The sequence below is a fragment of the Lithobates pipiens genome, unplaced genomic scaffold (genome assembly GCF_037356315.1).
Source record: "Lithobates pipiens isolate NorthernLeopardFrog02 unplaced genomic scaffold, aLitPip1_a1.2 Scaffold_30, whole genome shotgun sequence".
NCBI classification, from domain to species: Eukaryota; Metazoa; Chordata; class Amphibia; order Anura; family Ranidae; genus Lithobates; species Lithobates pipiens.
In genome coordinates this window covers 41,358,348-41,378,044 of record NW_027507791.1, presented here as the reverse complement: position 1 = coordinate 41,378,044, position 19,697 = coordinate 41,358,348, and the positions used below count along the sequence as shown (strand labels likewise).

The window sequence follows — 19,697 nt, the reverse complement described above, 5'->3', positions numbered from 1 at the left end:
GCGGTGCGAATCACATTCGTTCTCATAAACCGCTGCAATGTGAACCCAGCCTTAGTGACACTGGCGACGGGGGGTGATCACGGGGTTAAACCTTTATTGGGGGGGTTAGGGGGGTACATTAGAACTAAAGGGGGCTAACCCTAACTGCCCTAACAGTTATTACAGTCACAAATGACACCAATGCAAAAAAAAAAAAAAAAAATGACATTGGTGTCACTGTGACTGGGGGGCAGGGGTAATTGGGGGGGTGATCGGGGGGTAAAGGGGGGGTGTGAGTGTGCCTGGCATGTTCTACTGTGTGTGGGGTGTGTTGGTGCAACTCACCGATCCGCTCTCCTCCGTGTCGGAACGAAAAATACCGACACGGAGGAGAGAATACATCACTTCCTCTCCTGTGTTTACATTACAGGAGAGGAAGTGATGTCACCGGGGATTTCCATTCGTCGGGAGCGATCGCGAGGGGGTGGCCATGAATGAATGGCCGTCCCCTCGTCTGGGATCGCTCCCGAACGAAAACCGACCGCCGCAGGCACCGGGCGGGGGCCCGATCGGGCCCCCGACCCGCGGGAGGCAAAGGAGGTACATGTATGTCCTTATGCCTGCCCGTGCCATTCTGCCGACGTACATCGGCGTGCGGCGGTCGGCAAGTGGTTAAATATTATGTTTAGACTGTTTGTTATACATAAACACTTTTTTTTCTTTTTGAGGAGGTGAAGAACCAGTTACTTTTTTTTTTTTGTTTTTTTTTTTTTCAGTTTTCAAAAAGCTTTATTGAAAATAAGAAGTGAAGTACAGAATAGGGCATGAAAGAAAAAGAAATAAAACAGGGGAATACATACAAAAGGGATTACAGACATATCCAGGCAAGCTACAACGTCAATATACCGCAGTGGCAAGGAGCATAATATTCATAGAAGTGCTTATAATGAAAGGTACATTCCAGGTCCCCAATCCAGTTCCCTATGTAGAAAGGGAGCTGAAGAGGGGAGGGAGGGGGAGGAGGAAGCGAGAAGAGGTAGAGGGAAGCAAGAAAGGTGGGTGGTAGCAGAGAAGTAGAGTTAGTACATAGTTAGTAAACATTGTTGTCTGTCAGCGTGTCAATCACATCACAGTGGGTTTAGGTTATTCTAGGAGAGTATAATTCAGTAAGGGTATTTCAGTATGGAGATTAGCACCGGGGGGGGGGGGGGGGAAGATTACAATTTAATCAGGTGCAGGTTTTAGCTCTAGGGTCAGAGAGCCAGGGCTTCCAGTAGGTATGGAATTTACTCAGGGACATTTGCGATTTAGCAAAAAGGTGTTCCATCAGCAGGTGTTCATTTAAAATAATAATGACATTGCTGATAGTGGGAACAACGGGTTGCTTCCATTGGCGGGTTATAGCTAGCCGAGCTGCTATGAGAATTTGTGTAACAATAGGTCGGAAGGATGGAGGCCAAGACAATATGTCAAGACCAAATAAGGCCATCTGCGGGGTGATGACACGCGACAAGCCAGTTAATCCATTAATGAAGTTGGTGATGTCCGTCCAAAAAAATTTTTATGAAGGGACATCCCCACCAAATATGAAGTAAATGTCCATCTGCATTGCAATTTCTCCAACATTTGCTGGAGTGGGTAGGGAAAATGCGGGCGAGTTTTACAGGCGTATGATACCAATTGTAGAGGATTTTAAGGACAGTTTCTCGGTGGGATATATTCCTTGAATATCTGGTTGTTAGGTGGATTGCTCGATACCAATCTGTTGATGGAAGATGAAAGTTCAATTTGTCCTCCCAGTGGGAAATAGCCGGAGGGTTGGCGGGTTGAGATTGTTGGACCAGGAGGGTATAAAAGCAGGAGATGCCTCGGATTTTTGTGGCGGGTGAGGAAAGAAGCTGTATAATGGACTTGGTGGAGGTGCAGGTGGACGTTGGTATGGAGGTGAGAATGTGACGTACTCTCAGGTAGATGTAGAAGTCTTTGGGAGGGAGAGAGAATCTGCTAGTGAGTTGTTGAAAGGAGAGGAGTTGGGAGGCCTGAAATAGGTCTCCTATAGTCCGAATGCCATGCTTTATCCATCTTTGTAGAGGTAAATCTGGGGAGAGGAAGGAGATCGCTGCAAAGGGTAGCTGGTGAAGAGCATGAGGGTGAATTCCCCCTGCTTTTTGTAGCAGGGATTTCCAATTGGTCAAAGTTGCGTTCAAAGTGGGTAGAGAGGATTTATTGGGGTTATAGCCCAACCACACAGCAGCTAGGAGGTGTGAAGGCACTTGTATAAGGTCCGTTGCTTCAATGAGAGTCCAAGGTAGTAATGAAGACATATTCCAGAGTCTCCTGGATTGGTCGAGCAATGTTGCTTTATAGTACAGTTTAAGGTTGGGCACTCCCATGCCCGCAGTCTTCGTCGGTGTGTAGAGCGAGGAGGCTTTAACCCGTGGTTTGCGACCTGACCATATGAATTTGTTAATCAGTCGTTGTAGGCCAGCTATGTCAGATTGAAGCATTGGTATCGGCAAAGTTCTGAACATATAAAGAATATGTGGTAATAGGAACATTTTAGCAAGAGCTATTTTGCCTGTCCATGAGGTCTGCACCTGTAAGAGCGAAGTAGTAAGATCTTGTAGTTTCTGGGTGAGCCCAGTTAAGTTAGTACGCAGTAAGAGAGAGGCGGAAGAGGTCAGCTGAATGCCCAAATAGGTCAGAGAGGAGTTGGGAGCCCAGGAAAACGGGGATATTGAGGAGATATTGAGTTTGAGCTGCGGGGGTAAAGATATCCCTAGCATGGCAGATTTAGAATGGTTTAGTTTGTATAGGGAGATAAGGCTAAATTGCTGTAAAAGATCACATAGTGGGGGCAGAGAGCACAGGGGATCAGTGAGCCAAATGATGATGTCGTCGGCGTATAGCCCAATTTTGTGTGCAATGGGACCTATTTGTAGACCGGCTATGCTTGGATGTGTTCTGATTGCTTGCGCTAGCGGTTCAATGACCAGCGCGAAGATGAGTGGGGAGAGGGGGCAGCCCTGACGGGTCCCATTTGTGATGGGGAATGGGGAAGACAATAGTCCCGATGTTAAAACTCTTGCACTTGGGGAAGAGTATAGGCCTAGGATGGCTTGTTTGAAGGAGCCATTGATGCCAAATATTTGTAGTACAAGGTCTAGGTAGAGCCAGCTAACCCGATCGAATGCCTTCTCTGCATCAAGAGAAATCAGCAGAGAAGGCACTCGGCGGCGCTCCGCCCAATGTATCATGTCTATGAACCTGCGGGTGCCATCTGAGGCTTGTCGTAGGGGAATAAAGCCCACCTGGTCAGGGTGTATCAGGTTGGGGATAAGTGATGCTAGACGGGAGGCTAGTAGTTTGGCATATAGTTTCGTGTCCGTGTTCAGGAGCGAGATGGGGCGATAGCTTGCTGGATCATGGGAGGGTTTACCGGGTTTGTGAATGGTGGTTATAGTTGCTTCAAGGGATTCTGATGGGATATGTCCGGTGGATAGGAAGTTATTAAAAGTGTTACAAAGGTGGGGTGAGATTTGGTCCCTATAGGTTTTGTAGTATTCATTAATGAACCCATCTGGGCCAGGGGCTTTATGCAAGGGAAGCTCGTTGATCGCTTTAAGAATTTCCAGTTGAGAGAACGGTTTGGCTAGGTCTTCAAGTTGGGAGGGGGTTATCGATGGGAGTTGTAGGGGGGTAAGGAATGTCTGGATCAATTGTGCGGAGGGCTGCGGTTCAGAAGTAGATTGAGAGAGGTTGTACAGTTTGGAGTAGAAGGTTCCGAATTCATTCGCAATGTCTTTGGGATTGGACAATTTGTGGCCCTGCTGATTTAGTAGGAATGGGATTTTATTCTGAACTGCTTTTTTCTTGTACTGTTGGGCTAAGTGTTTCCCCGCTCTGTTGCCCTGAGAGTACCAGGTTAAACGAAGCCGTCTGAGATAGAAGTCATGACTTCTTTGAAGGAGCGAACTTAGTTCATTCCTCAGAGAGCTAAGGTTGCCTGCATTTATCGTGGTAGGTTGTTGTTTGTTTAATTTTTCAAGAGTCTGGATGCGTTGCAGTAGGGCATTGATCGCAAGTGACCTTTTTTTCTTTTCCTGGGCTCCCAGCTTGAGGAAAATACCCCGAATGACCGCCTTGTGCGCGTTCCAAAGAGTAGCTGAATTGGAGACAGAGCCTTCATTAGAAGTAAAGTAAGAGGTTATTTCGGACCCGATCTGTTCCTTGATCTCTTTTACGTTGAGTAATGCCGCGTTCAGACGCCAAATTCTGTGTCTAGTGGTAGGGGGCGTCAGGGAGATGGAAATAGAGATTGGTGCATGGTCCGACCAGGTGATAAGACCAATAGTTGCTTTGTTAATTTTTTGTAGTAGGATCTTAGAGACCAGGAACATATCGATCCGAGAATAAGATCTTTGCGTATGTGAATAGAAGGAGTAGTCCCTCTCCGTACCATGCAGACATCGCCATGGGTCATGAAGGTCCTCTCTGGAAACTAAGGACGACAGTGCGGAGGATGATTTACGGTTTGGGTTAGAAGAGTCTACTTGGTGGTCTAAGATTTCATTGAAATCTCCACAGAGAACAATTTCATCCTTTGGGTAAGGTTGAAGCTTGAGAATAAGTGTTTTAAGGAAGGATTTCTGGTGCGTATTAGGTGCATAGATGTTAACAATGACCAGTGGTTGGTCGTTGAATGTAGCCGACAGAATGATGAATCTGCCCCCAGGGTCAACTTCTACGTGCCTCAGGGCAAAACCACGAGGAGCGAACTGCAATCATCACCCCTCTCGTTTTAGTTTCAGCGCGGGCGTGGAAATAGTGGAGGAATAATCTGTGAGTGCACTTGGGGTAATTAGATTCTGAGAAGTGGGTCTCCTGTACGCATAATATATCTGCATTCTGATTTAGAGCTTCACGCCATAGGAGAGATCTTTTAAAAGGGCTATTGAGGCCCTTAGCATTAAGGGATACAATCGTGAGTGGCATTTCAGAGGGGTGGTAAGGTTAGATAGCGATGGTCTGCACAGTACCAGGAGGGGACAGTCTCGAGGAGCAAGAGGAGAGGGGGAGTAAAGAGTAAGAGAGGGGAGAGAGGAAATAGGAGGGGGAGGGACGGGTGAGGAGGGGGGGGGGAAATAGGCGTTGCACAAGTTATTGCAATATACAGTAGTTAATAGGCAGTAAGCTGGATCAGAGCGGGCAAAACAGGCCCGAACTGAGCCAGCAGAGTTGAAGCTATGAAAGCAAAGCAGTAACAAAATGACGTATCTTATATAGGAGAATCAGGTGAAACTGCAAAATATGCAAAAAATAGAAACCAATAAATGTGCTTAGCACATCAACAATTGTGGAGCGTGGAAGGGACAAAACATCTGCTTCCACTCCTCCACACCATGACAAAAACTGTAAAACTGATTATAAGTAAAGAACCATCTATAAAGAGTAAGAACATGTAACAAGTAACAGAGTGCTGCATGTTATAGGCAAGCGATTTGTATTCAGGCCAGAGCGTGGGGCTCCCAGAGATTAGCAATCTTTGATGAGGACCTTACAGGTGGAGTGCGGGGGGGTGCCTGAGTTATCAGATCCCAGTTAAGAAGCTGCTTGAGGCCCTCCTTAGGCGATAGCATAGCAACTTGTTGATTGCGATGAGAGACAATGAGTTTAACAGGGTATCCCCATTTGTAGGGAATTTTTTGTTCGTTGAGAACAGATGTGACTGAGGAGAAGGCCCTGCGGGCTTGGGAAGTAGTCGCCGAAATGTCATTAAATAGAGACACTCCATGGAAGGGGTCTGGGAGCGAGCGCAGGGCCCTAGCTGCTCGCATGATTTCCTCCTTGACATGGAAAAAATGCACCCTGGCTAGGATGTCTCTGGGTACAGAGTCTGGGAGGTGCTGCGGTTTGTGGATCCTGTGAGCTCTGTCTATAAGCATGTCTTGTGTCGTCAGGGTAGGCACTAGTTTGCGGAACATTTGATGTAAATAAGGCACGATTTCTGAGGCTGCAAGCGATTCAGATACCCCCCGCACCTTAATATTGTTCCTCCTCGAGCGGTCCTCGAGGTCCGCGATTTTAAGATGGAGCTGGGTGACCATGGCAGCTTGCTCATCCTGCACATTCACCATACTATTGTGAGCTTTAGTGGCTTCTGACAGATGTTGTTCTATGCGGTCAGTGTGCTGCTCTAGTGAGGTGACTTTTTCCTGCATATGGTTGAGAGAAATTTTTAAGTCTCTGTGCAGCTCAGTTTGTAGGGACAGCAGCATTGCTTTAAGTGAGTGTTCAGAAGCTGGATTGTCTGAGGTGGGATACTCAGCAAGGGACTGTGTAGCTGGGTTGTCAGGGCCTGTGGTACTACAGGTCCCAGCGCCATGCTGCTTCTTAGTGGGAGGCTGTTTATCAGGGGAGAGTGAAGGAAACTCTGCTAGCCTCTTACCTCTATCCCCAGGGGAGATGGAGTGCTCTGTGGTCTGATCCATCCCTTCTTCCAGGGCCTGGAACGATGGAGGAGCTTCCGCAGGGCTGCCATGAGGGAGCCTCAGGTTTCCCGGGTCCCGGTCGGCGCCATTTTGAGAGTCCTGCTGTGAGGGCCTCATATAGAAATCGAGGAGTCTGCGGGGTCCTTTGAGCTTGCCCTTCTTTTTGGACATAATCCGGAGACTTTCCGGTGTGTGTCGGTTTGGGCAGCGGTCCGTTCGGGCGGCGGGAGACGGTTATTGTCGCTGTAATGTGGCGTGGAGGAGCGGAGCCGATCGTTCAAGCGGCCATCTCTCTCAGCGGCCAGGCCACGCCAAGAACCAGTTACTTTTAACGCCTAGATGGAGTTTGTTACATCGTAATGCATTTTATGTATATAGATTGTGCTTGTAACGCTACAGTTTTATCCAGGGGCGGGCTGACCATTCGGGCACTCGGGCACTGCCTGAGGGCCCCATTCCACTAAGGGGCCCCATCAGGTTTGCCAGCCTCAATAAAACCAGGGCCAGTATGTAAAAAATCTGTGTTTTTTTTTAAAATCCCAAGATTAGAGCTGTCCCGCCTCTCCATTAACTTTTTTGTGTATGTGTATTCTGTGTGTGTATATTGTGTGTCTGTGTGTGTGTATACTGTATGTGTGCGTGTGTGTATACTGTGTGGACCCATAATCTAGTGCCTGGGAGCCCCATAATCCTCTATTGCCCGGGGGCCCCCATAAGCTCCTATTGCCCGGGGGCCCCTGGTTTTATCTTTATCATTCGGTTAGAATTTGGCAGAGTTTGTTAACCAATAACAATAAGTAACAATAATACTAATAACAATAATAAGTAACAATAATACTACTACTAATAATAAGTAACAATAATACTAATACTAATAATAATAATAATAAGTAACAATAATGCCGCGTACACACGGTCGAACTGTATGACGTACTTAGTCTGGCGTACTTTCCGCCAGACTGTCCGTCGGACTTTCCGAACAGGCTACTTGCCCACACACGGCACTTTTTCAGCGGACTAATACGGCGTACTAAGTCCGCCGTACTATCCGCCTGGTATGGACTTAAAGGGGAACCCTAACGCCGAAAAAATCGGCGTGGGGGTCCCCCCCAAGTCCACAGCAGACCCTTGTCCGAGCACGCTACCCGGCCGACCAGGAAAGGGGGGCGAGCGAGCGCCCCCCCTCCTGAGTCGCACCAAGCTGCATGACAGAAGACCGGGCCACCGCCTGTAAAAGAGCTATAAGAAGGCGCGGTGGCCCGGCAGAAGAACCGAAGAGGGGGACAAGACCCCCGAAGTCGGGAGAAGAGGCCGGCGGCGAGGAAGAAAGCCGGACTCCTCCGCTAGCAAAAGAGCTACAAGAAGATAGCGGAGGAGTCCGGCGTGAAGACCCCCGAAGACGGAAGACCCCCGGAGCTGTGCAATAAAGTATTTTATCTCGTGTGTTGTGTTTTTTTTGTACTTTTATTTTACAGGTGAATGGGTAGGGGTACATTGTACCCCATACTCATTCACATAGGGTGGGGGGCCGGTATTCCGATAAGCCCCCCGCCCGCAGACCCCGACAACCAATGGCCAGGGTTGTCGGGAAGAGGCCCTTGTCCTCATTAACATGATGAGGTGCTTTGGGGTGGGGGGGAAGCTCGGCCCCCCCCTTCCCCAAGACACCCCCCCATGTTGAGGGCACGCGGCCTGGTACGGCTTAGGAGGGGGGGCGCATGCTCGCCCCCTTTCCTGGCCGGCCGGGTAGCGTGCTCGCACAAGGGTCTGCTGTGGACTTGGGGGGGGACCCCCACGCCGATTTTTTTCGGCGTTGGGGTTCCCCTTTAAGTCCATACCAGGCGGCGGGGCCAGCGACGTCTCCTTCGCGGGCCCCGCCTACCTGGAGACCCGCTCGAAATGAGCGGACTTTTCTCCGGGTGGGAAAAGTCCGCTCATTTCAAAAGTACGGCGGATTGTCCGCCGAAATGCGAGTACGACGGACAGAATTTCGAAAAAAACGAAATTCTTAGTACGCCGGACTGCACGCTGAAAAAGTCCGCTGAAGCCCACACACGAGCGGACTGCCCGCTGAGATGTGTTTCGGCGGACTAAGTACGCTATACAGTCCGCTCGTGTGTACGCGGCATAATACTAATAATAATAATAATAATAATAAGTAACTATAATACTAATAATAATAATAATAATATTAAGTAACAATAATACTAATAATAATAATAAGTAACAATAATACCAATAACAATAATAAGTAAAAAAAATATGTTTTTGTCACCTATAAATCTGTATAGGAGTCTTTTTAGACACAGTTTTTAGTCTAGAGTTGCCCCCTCATCCCTTTAACCACTTGCTTACTGGGCACTTAAACCCCCCTCAGTCCCAGACCAATTTTCAGCTTTCAGCGCTGATGCACTTTGAGTGACAATTACGCGGTCATACAACACTGTACCCAAATGAAATTTTTATCATTTTTTTCCCACAAATAGAGCTTTCTTTTGGTGGTATTTAGTTACAGCTCGGAGTTTTATTTTTTGCTAAACAAACAAAAAAAGATGCAAAAAAAAAAAAAAAAAAATCATGTTTTAATAGTTTGTTATAAAATTTTGCAAACGGGTCATTTTTCTCCTTCATTGAAGTGCGCTGATTAGGCGGCACTGATAGGCTGCATTGGTGGGCACTGATGGGCTGCATTGGTGGGCACTGATGGGCTGCACTGGTGGGCACTGATAGGCATAGTTAAGGCGGCACTAATAGGCACAGATAAGGCGGCACCGATGGGCACAGATAAGGCGGCACTGATGGGCAAAGATGGGCACAGATAAGATGGCACGGATGGGTGGCACGGATAAGTGGCACGGATGGGTGGCACGGATGGGCACTGATAGGTACCACAGATAGATGGGACTGATGGGCACTGATAGGTGGCACTGATAGGTGGCTCTGATAGGTGGCACTGCTGGGCACTGATGGGCGGCACTGCTGGGCACTGATGGGCGGCACTGCTGGGCACTGATGGGCGGCACTGGGGTGCAGCACCTTTGAGGCAGATTTTGGGTGGCACTGTGGGTGGCACTGTGGGCACTGCTGGGTGGCACTGTGGGCACTGCTGGGTGGCACTGTGGGCACTATGGGCACTGCTGGGTGGCACTGACAGGGGGGCACTTACTTTATTTCAGGATGGCACTGCGGGTGGCAGGTGGGCACTGGCAGGGGGCAGGTGTCTGCTTAAATTGCTGGCCGTGATCGGGACTGATGTCCCGAACACGGCCGCCGGCGATCGGCTTTTTTTTTTTCTCCTCGCGCTGTCAGCGCGAGGAGGAATACTAGCCGATTACCGGCTCCGTTTTATCACATGATCAGCTGTCATTGGCTGACAGCTGATCACGTGATAAGGGGTCGGGATCGACCCCTTACACGGATCGGTGATCAGGCGAGTCTCACGGACTCGCCGATCACAGAGCGCGCCGCGCACGCCCCTCAGGGGGCGCGCAGGCCGCTCGTATCCGGGACGACGTCAATAGACGTAGTCCCGGAAATGTGGGTCCGCGCTGTTGCCGTCATTTTGCAATAGCGCGGATCCCAAGTGGTTAAACCCGAACACATATGAATTACACAGGATGTGATGCTAACTGCCCCTTCCTTTTTAGATTGTAAGCTCTAAGAAGCAGGGCCCTCTGATTCCTCTTGTACCAAATTGTAATGTAACTGTAATGTCTGCCCTCATGTTGTAAAGCGCTGCGCAAACTGTTGGTGCTATATAAAACCTGAATAATAATAATAATAATAATAATAATAATTGAATGCAGATAAGGGCAACAAGTGAATTTAATTACCACCTTAATCAGCCACAGAACCCGTGTAATTCATATGTGTTCAGGTTTAAAGGAATGAGGGGGCAAATACCAGATTTATTTATATATATATATATATATATATATATATATATATATATATATATATATATATATATATATATATATTCTCAGTTTAATTCAGAAATCGTTTATCTATAGAGTTTAAAATTTTAAATCTAAAAAGCATAGTGAAAGCAAAACAGAAAATACTACAACCGTAGCGAAGTCCATTGTCTTTACCTCCACGTGAACATTTCATGTTTCAAATGGTTTCCCATCCAAGACGACCACAAAGGGTTTGGCTGCAGACTGGAACTTCAGGTTCGACTGGAAACATGTGACCTTCACGACATTTTTTTTTTCGCGCTTCCTGCCCCATCTGCATTTCCCCTCCCCCATCTAGCTGCAGACTGAAGCTCCGCTCCGCAGGAGACATCTGCCCTTCACATTTTTTTTTCAACTTAACCATTTTGCTGCCAGAGCTTTTTTTTTTTTTTTTTTCAGGAATGTTTACGCATTTATTTTCTGCCTGAAGATTACATAACCCCCCCCCCCCCCCCCCCAAACATTATATATTTTCTGAGCGCAAACACCCTAGGGCAGGGATATGCAATTAGCGGACCTCCAGCTGTTGCAAAACTACAAGTCCCATCATGCCTCTACCTTTGGGAGTCATGCTTGTGGCTGTCAGAGTCTTGCTATTCCTCATGGGACTTGTAGTTCTGCAACAGCTGGAGGTCCGCTAATTTGCATATCCCTGCACTAGAGAATAAATTAGTGGTAGTTCCAATTTTTTATGTCACACAATATTACTGCAAAGGTCTAGGAAATGCACAATTTCAGTAAAAAACACACTAAAATAAATTTAAGCCCTGGTTTATGGTGCTAAACTCACACAGTTTCAGTCCTGACTTCCGGGGGGGGGGGGGATTTCAGAGACATCTATGCGGGTATCCTCACAGATGTCAATGGAAATTGCACACTGAAATCGCCACAAGTAGTACAGGACCTGCTTTTGGAAATTCGGTGCGGAGCAGCAAATGCGGCGTCGCACCGATTTTGGGTGCTGCCATTGTTGAGAATTGCCGCCGATTTGGCACGCGCTTTGAGATGTCAAAGCGCGTGCCAAATCGCATCAATGTGAACCAGGGCTGAAGGGAAACAAATGCAACAAATTACCCCCACATTTTTTGTAAAATGTAAAAGACGAGGTTGCACCGAGTAAATAGATATCCAACGCGTCAAACCCTAAATTTGCGTGCACCGATGAAATGGCGACAAACTTCACTATCCTGTATTTTCCATAGGCAACACTTCAAGAGCCCCCTATAGGTCATGAGTTTATATGCTTGGTGTAACTTTATTATTTTGCAGAAAATAAATAAAAAAATTTTTTTGCTTAACTTTTTATTTATATCATTTTATCATGCGTGATGATTATTTGTTGATAGGTTCTCTTTAACTGCTTAAGGACCGCCTCATGCCGATATACGTCGGCAGAATGGCACGGCTGGGCACAATCACGTACCTGTACGTGGCTCTTTAGGTGCCCAGCCGTGGGTCGGGAGCGCGCCGGCGCGCTTCCAACCCAGTCCTGAGCTCCATGACCATGGCCGCGGGACCAGCGGATCCAATCGCCGCTGGTGTCCCGCGATCGAGTCACAGAGCTGAAGAACGAGGAGAGGTCTTTGTAAACAAACCTCTCTCTGTGCTTCCTACTGTGGCTGTCACCGATCATCTGTTTCTTTCCTTTTATAGGGAAAGACGATCAGTGACGTCACATGCCAGGCCATGCCCCCTACAATAAAAAAAACATATAACGTCACACATAACCCCTACACTGCCCCCTAGTGGTTAACTCCTTCACTGCCAGTGTCATTTACACAGGAATCAGTGCATTTAAATAGCACTGATTGCTGTGTAAATGACAATGGTCCCAAAAATGTGTCAAAAATGTGTCAAAAATGTCCGATGTGTCCTCCATAATGTTGCAGTCACAATAAAAATCGCTGATCGCCGCCATTACTAGTAAAAAAAAATATTAATAAAAATGCTATAAATATATCCCCTATTTTGTAAACGCTATAACTTTTGTGCAAACCAATCAATAATCGCTAATTGTGATTTTTTTTTACCAAAAATATGTAGAAGAATATGTATCGGCCTAAACTGAGGAAAACTTTTTTTTTATATATTTTTGGGGGATATTTATTATAGCAAAAAGTAAAAAATATTGAATTTTTTTCAAAATTGTCGCTCTATTTTTGTTTATAGTGCAAAAAATAAAAACGCATAGGTGATCAAATACCGCCAAAAGTAAGCTCTATTTGTGGGAAAAAAAAGGACGCCCATTTTGTCTGGGAGTCACGTCGCACGACCGCGCAATTGTCAGTTAAAGCGACGCAGTGCCGAATCGCAAAAAGGGGCCTGGTCCTTTGGCTGCAAATTGGTCCAGGGCTTAAGTGGTTAATGAGACATCCAGGGCCAATATCTCCTAAACCATGTAGGTTTAGGAGATATTTCCTTCTTGCTAGATTAATGCCCTTGCACACACGTTCGGAAATTCCGACCACAAAATCCGTCTGATTTTTTCCAACTGATTTTGTCTGAAACTGGTGTTGCATACATGCGGTCGGACAAAGTTGTCGGAAAATCCGATCGTTCGGAACGTGGTGACGTTCGTTGAGTACGAGGAGACTACGTAGAGGCCAGTAGCCAATAGCTTAGGTCTCGTAATTTGATCTGAGCGTGCGTGGCCCTTTGTCCGTCGAAATGCTCTACAAACGATCGGAAAAAGTCTGATCTGATTTTTTCTCAAATTTTTTACCATCGGAATTTCTGATGGAAAAAGTCCAATAGATCCCACACACGATTGGATTTTCCAACAATATAATCCAATTGGACCTTTTTCGACAGAATTTCAGACCGTGTGTACAGGGCATAAGGCTTACCTGTAGGTAAAAGTGGTCTGTAAAGCCCCGTACACACGAGAGGACTTATGTCCGACAGACTTCCGAAGGAGTTCTGCCGGAGTTCTGCCGGAGTTTCGACAGAGTTCTGACGGACTTTTCGACTGAGCGGACTTGGCCACACACAATCACACTAAACTCCGACGGATTCGAACGTGATGACGTACGACTGGACTCGAATAGGGAAGTTCATAGCCAGTAGCCAATAGCTGCCCTAGCGTCGGTTTTAGTCCGTTGGAATAGCATACACACGAGCGAATTTTTCGAAGGGACCGGGTCCGGCGGAGTTCCGTCGGGAAAATTTGAAGCATGTTCCATATTCTAAAGTCCGTCAGACTTTGGTGAATCAAAAGTCCGTTGCAGCCCACACACGATCGAATAGTCTGACGGAATCAGTCCGTCGGACTTTGGATGTTGAAAAGTCTGCTCGTGTGTACGGGGCTTTAGGGTTTACAACCACTTTAATATGGCTTCCTATGGTACACGTTCACACCTATGTGTTTTTCAGCCGATGCACTTTTGAAAAGGGTTGGATAATTTTTTTCCAGCAGCAGATTGCCTTTTTCATGTTATAGGCTTCAATGGAGTTGCACCAAAACCGCAAGTGATGGGTTTTTTGATGCGTTTTGTGTTCCTTTTTTTTGCTCTAAATTCACTGTATATAGCCAGTTGCTATATACCCTTCAGTCTGGTATAGATTTTGAAGGGAAACCCCAAACCAAAATAAAAAAAAAAACGGCATAGGGCCCCCCCATCCCATACCAGACCCTTATCTGAGCATGTAGATTGGCAGGCCAGGAGGGGGGAGGTGAGTGAGCATCCCCCCTCCTGAACCATACCAGGCCATATGCCCTCAACGTGGTGGAAGGTGGTCAAAGGTCTCTTCTCCACAACCCTGGGCTAAGTTTGTGGGGGTCTGTGGGCGGGGCAGGGGCAGACTGACCAGTGCCCGAGGGCACTGGACCACTAGGGGCCCCATCAGGGTTGCCAGCCTCAGTAAAACCAGGGAAAGTATGTAAAAATCTGTGTTTTTTTTTTACATCTGTCCCTGCAATGTCCCTTACCGACATCCTTTTGGTCTAAAAATCCAGAGATTATAGCTGCCCCACCTCTCCAGTACCTTATCAGCCAATAGAAACATGTCTGTGTATACTGTGTGTATATGTATGTGTATACTGTGTGTGTGTATACTGTGTGGCCCCATAATATCTGATTGCCTGGGGGCCCCATAATCTCCTATTGCCCGGGGGCCCCATGAGTTATCAGTCCAACCCTGGGGCGGGGGTATGTGAATAAGTATGGGGTACATTGTACTCCTACCCATTCACAGAAAAAAAAAAAGCAGTGTAGTGTGACAAAAAAACAATAGAGTTTTTGACAAGTCCTTTAGGTTTTTTTTTTTTCCTCCACCTGTCTTCTTCCTTCACTTCTTCCACCGGTCTTCTTCCTCTGCTGCAGCTGACTCGCTGATAATAAAAAAAGAATATCTTCCTCCGACGCTGGCTCCCGCCGTTCCTCTGATCTGATGTCTGCCTTTTTGTTTTATACACTATGGGGAGTGGCCATCTGGTGATGTCACCCGGAGACCCCACTTCTTGTAACGTCACCGCGCAGAGCATGATGGGTCAGTGACATCACAAAGGGGCGTTGTCTCTGGATGATGTCACCAGGTGGCCACGCCCCACAGTTATAAGAAATGTTAGATGTCGGAGCGGTCTTCAGCAGAGTGGAGTTTCAGATTTCAGCGTCCACATCGGCTGGATGTTCCCTCCCCACTCGCCATCTGGTGCGGACTCACCTGGTTTTTACCTTAAAGTGGTTGTAAAGGCACAACATATTTTTACCTTCATGCATCCTATGTCCCTTCTCGATCCAGCAATGTGCACAAGAGCCTCGGCTTTCCCAGCTCTCTCCCTCCCCAATGGCTGTCAATCCCCACTAGCGAGCCAATAAGAAGGGAGCGGGGATGGGGCCAAGCCACGCATTGTGTGTGACTGGACCCACAGAGCAGTGGCTCAGGAGCGAGCCTGCTTGGGTACCCCGCTGCAACTAACTTGCTGTGGGGGCACTGGGCAGGATGAAGGGGCCTGAAGCTCCAGTGGGGGACCTGAGAAGAGGAGGATTGGGGCTGCTCTGTGTAAAACCATTACACAGAGCAGGTAAGTATAACATGACAAAAAAGAAATACCCTTTATAATCACCTTTTCCCATTGAGGGATTAGACTCTTAGCAAATTGATGGTGCTCTCTTTTCCCTGTCCTTTGTACCTCTAAGTTTTCTGACCAAGGATTCAAAATCAGCAGTTGCTCTTTGTAATGTTGGAAACAATAATAACAGTCAACAACAATTAAAATTTTGATATATATTCTCAGTACTATTTGATATGAATGCTTGCTCTCTCGTCTCCAACATTGGTTTCAAAACCAGAAACTTCTGGTAGTGGCAATACATGTGATGCAATGTACCTCCAGAGCCACCCCTTGCATTGTTATGGTGTTTATTTCCCTAATTCCACGTACACACGTCAGACTTTCCGGCAGAAAAAGTCAGATGGAATCTTTTCATCGTATATTCCGATCATGTGTATGCCTCATCGGCAGTGCCATCGCTAGGGGGTGGCTTTTGGGGCTATAGCCCCGAATCTGGGACCCATAGCCCAGAGTCTCTGCAGGGGTCCCCAAGGGGAAGGGAGGTTCTCTGGGGACCCTGATGTAAGTGGGGGGGCTCTCTGGGGACCCCAATTTTAAGGGGGAGGCTCTCTGGGGACCCTGATTTAAGGGGGAGGCTCTCTGGGGACCCTAATGTAGGGGAGGCTCTCTGAGGACCCTGATGTAAGGGGGAGGCTCCCTGAGGACCCTGATGCAAGGGAGGCTCTCTGAGGACCCAGATGCAAGGAAGGCTCCCTGGGGACCCTGATGTAAGTGGAGGCTCTCTGGGGACCCTGATTTTAAGGGAGAGGCTCTCTGGGGACCCTGATTTAAGGGGAGCTCTCTGGGGACCCTGATTTAAAGGGGAGGCTCTAGGAGGACCCTAATGTAAGGGAGGCTCTCTGGGGACCCTGATGTAAGGGGGGGCTCTCTGGGGACCCTGATGCAAGGGGGGGCTCTCTGGGGACCCTGATGCAAGGGGGGGGCTCTCTGGGGACTCTGATGTAAGGGGGAGGCTCTCTGAGGACCCTGATGTAAGGGGGAGGCTCTCTGAGGACCCTGATGCAAGGGAGGCTCTCTGAGGACCCTGATGCAAGGGAGGCTCTCTGGGAACCCTGATGTAAGTGGGGGCTCTCTGGGGACCCTGATGTAAGTGGGGGCTCTCTGGGGACCCTGATGTAAGTGGGGGCTCTCTGGGGACCCTGATTTTAAGGGAGAGGCTCTCTGGGGACCCTCTTTTAAGGGGGAGCTCTCTGGGGACCCTGATTTAAAGGGGAGGCTCTAGAAGGACCCTAATGTAAGGGAGGCTCTCTGGGGACCCTGATGTAAGGGGGGGCTCTCTGGGGACTCTGATGTAAGGGGGAGGCTCTCTGGGGACCCTGATGTAAGGGAGGCTCTCTGGGGAGTCTGATGTAAGGGGGGGCTCTCTGGGGACTCCAATGTAAGGAGGAGGCTCTCTGGGGACCCTGATGCAAGGGAGGCTCTCTGGGGACCCTGATGCAAGTGGGGGCTCTCTAGGGACCCTGATTTTAAGGGAGAGGCTCTCTGGGGACCCTCATTTAAGGGGGAGCTCTCTGGGGACCCTGATTTAAAGGGGAGGCTCTAGGAGGACCCTAATGTAAGGGAGGCTCTCTGGGGACCCTGATGTAAGGGGGGCTCTCTGGGGACCCTGATGCAAGGGGGGGCTCTCTGGGGACTCTGATGTAAGGGGGAGGCTCTCTGAGGACCCTGATGTAAGGGGGAGACTCTCTGAGGACCCTAATACAAGGGTGGCTCTCTGAGGACCCTGATGCAAGGGAGGCTCTCTGGGAACCCTGATGTAAGTGGGGGCTCTCTGGGGACCCTGATGTAAGTGGGGGCTCTCTGGGGACCCTGATGTAAGTGGGGGCTCTCTGGGGACCCTGATTTTAAGGGAGAGGCTCTCTGGGGACCCTCTTTTAATGGGGAGCTCTCTGGGGACCCTGATTTAAAGGGGAGGCTCTAGAAGGACCCTAATGTAAGGGAGGCTCTCTGGGGACCCTGATGTAAGGGGGGGCTCTCTGGGGACTCTGATGTAAGGGGGAGGCTCTCTGGGGACCCTGATGTAAGGGAGGCTCTCTGGGGAGTCTGATGTAAGGGGGGCTCTCTGGGGACTCCAATGTAAGGAGGAGGCTCTCTGGGGACCCTGATGTAAGGGGGGCTCTCTGGGGACCCTAATATAAGGGGGGCACTTTGGGGACCCTGATGTAAGTGGGGGGCTCTCTGGGGTTATATATACACACACACACACACACACACACACACGTATATTACTGTATAATCATGTGTATGCCTGCCTAAGCGTATGACTTTCTTTACTACGCTGCTATGGGCTCTAGCCCCAGATCTTTTGTAGACCTAGCAACGCCCCTGTTAATCTGACTTTTTTTCCCCGAAAATTCTGACTGACCCAGAAATAGAACACATTTTAAAATATTTCCGACGGAACCAATTCCTATTGGGAAAACAAAAATGATGCATGCTCTGAAGCAAGTACGAGACGGCAGCTATTGGCTACTGGCTATTGAACTTCCTTTTTCTAGTCCCGTCGTAAGTGTATGACACCGCGTTCTAGACGGTTGGACTTTGGTGCGATCGTGTGTAGGCAACACAGTTTCTTCGGTACTCAATCGGAACGCCGTCGGGAAAAACCTTCAGAGTTTATTCCGACGGGAAAACCGGTTGTGTGTACGCGGCATTGCGATATTATCCTTTATTCTGTGCCACCTTTTCTTCGGGGCACTTTAGGGGGAAAATGTACATGTTTGACTGACATGTGCCTCTCACCCCTCCATGCTCGAAAGTATTGAAGACTAAACAAATATTAAAAACTCTCCCCATCCTGTCCTGGGTGTAGGAGTTCATCTGTGATTATTCATTCTCCTTTTGGGTCAGATTTCTAATTTCTACATTTTATTTTCCTTATCAATCAGAACAATGTCCCGGCTCCAATTACAGATATAGTAGAGATTCTTCCTCCGGAGTCATTGTATGAGAACCTCCAGTCCTGGCCGGAGGGATTCCAGATTTTTCAGTTCTCTTTTAGTTTCATCTGACAAGTCATTGTTCCCAATCCTAGAAGAGAGGAGAGAAATGGTCATCTGATCTCAGCAGATCAATCTCACTTGCTTCATTCCCTGAGGTTCAATAATGACAAACGCGTACAAGCACATACGATGATTATTGTTGTTATTTGGAATATTATTATTCACAGACCTAATTACTGTGCTCCAGATAATAAAGGGTTGGCTGCTGGCCACCTTCATTGGCATGCATGCGCAGGAGATCAGTCATCCCGACACACAACATCTGTGCTGGAATGTAAACTGAGCTGCGCTAGCCCGGTGTACTGTACTGTATATATTAACTGCTACGAATTACGGCTACAGCGCGGACCTGCTTTGCCAGGAGTCCATTGACGTCCTCCCATGCCTGAGCAGGCCTGCGCACCCCCTGCAAGGCACGCGTGGCGCACTTTGTGATCAGTGAGTCTAGGAGACTCGCTGGATCACAGATCGGAGTGGTCACATGATCAGCCAATGACAGCTGATCATGTGATGTCAACAGAGACGGTAATCGGCTATTTTTTCTCCTTGCGCTGACGACCGTGAGAGGGACATCAGTCCCGATCACTGCGAGTTGCCCACCTGTATCCCCTGCAAGTGCCACCAAGCAGTAGGCAACAGTGCCGCCTACCAGTGCCCACCAGCGCCACCCATCAGTGCCCACAGTGTCACCTATCAGTGCCCAGAGTGCCACCTATCAGTGCCCACAATCAGTGCCTCAACAACAGTGCTGCCCATCAGTGCCACCTATCAGTGCCCATCAGTGTCACCTACCAGTGCCCATCAGTGACATCTATCAGTTGTACCTATCAGTGCCCATCAGTGCCACCCATCTGTGCCACCCATCGGGCCCAGCAGTGCCATCTTATCAGTGACCATCAGTGCTGCCTTATCTGTGCCCATCAGTACTGCCTTATCTGTTCCCATCAGTGCCGCCTTATCTGAGCCTATCAGTGCCGCCTTAACTGTGCCTAGCTGTGCCCATCAGTCCCGCCTTATCTGTCTCCATCAGTGCCGCCCTATCTGTGCCTATCAGTGCCACCTTAACTGTACCTGTGCCCATCAGTACTGCCTTATCTGTCCCCATCAGTGCCGCCTTAACTGTGCCTATCAGTGCCCATCAGTGCAGCCTATCAATGCCCACCAGTGCAGACTATCAGTGCCCACCAGTGCC

At 48.4% G+C, this 19,697-nt stretch overlaps 2 protein-coding genes across 3 annotated transcripts in view; both read right to left on the bottom strand.

Annotated features, from left to right (window-relative positions):
* The window catches only part of LOC143942699 (NACHT, LRR and PYD domains-containing protein 3-like), a 73,530-nt gene extending 62,813 nt beyond the window's left edge, over positions 1–10,717 (bottom strand). For both annotated transcript variants that reach the window (XR_013264822.1, XM_077464077.1), the window contains exon 1: positions 10,565–10,717. Coding sequence is in view for 1 of the 2 variants with exons in the window: in XM_077464077.1 (XP_077320203.1) it covers positions 10,565–10,583 (19 nt within the window). In the remaining variant the exon portion in view is untranslated. The remainder of the gene's footprint in view (positions 1–10,564) is intronic.
* Positions 10,718–15,640: 4,923 nt separating this feature from the next.
* Positions 15,641–19,697, bottom strand: part of LOC143942188 (uncharacterized) — a 107,982-nt gene continuing 103,925 nt past the window's right edge. The window contains exon 19 of the mRNA XM_077463443.1: positions 15,641–18,533. Within this exon, the coding sequence (XP_077319569.1) occupies positions 18,443–18,533 (91 nt within the window). The 3' untranslated portion in view covers positions 15,641–18,442. The remainder of the gene's footprint in view (positions 18,534–19,697) is intronic.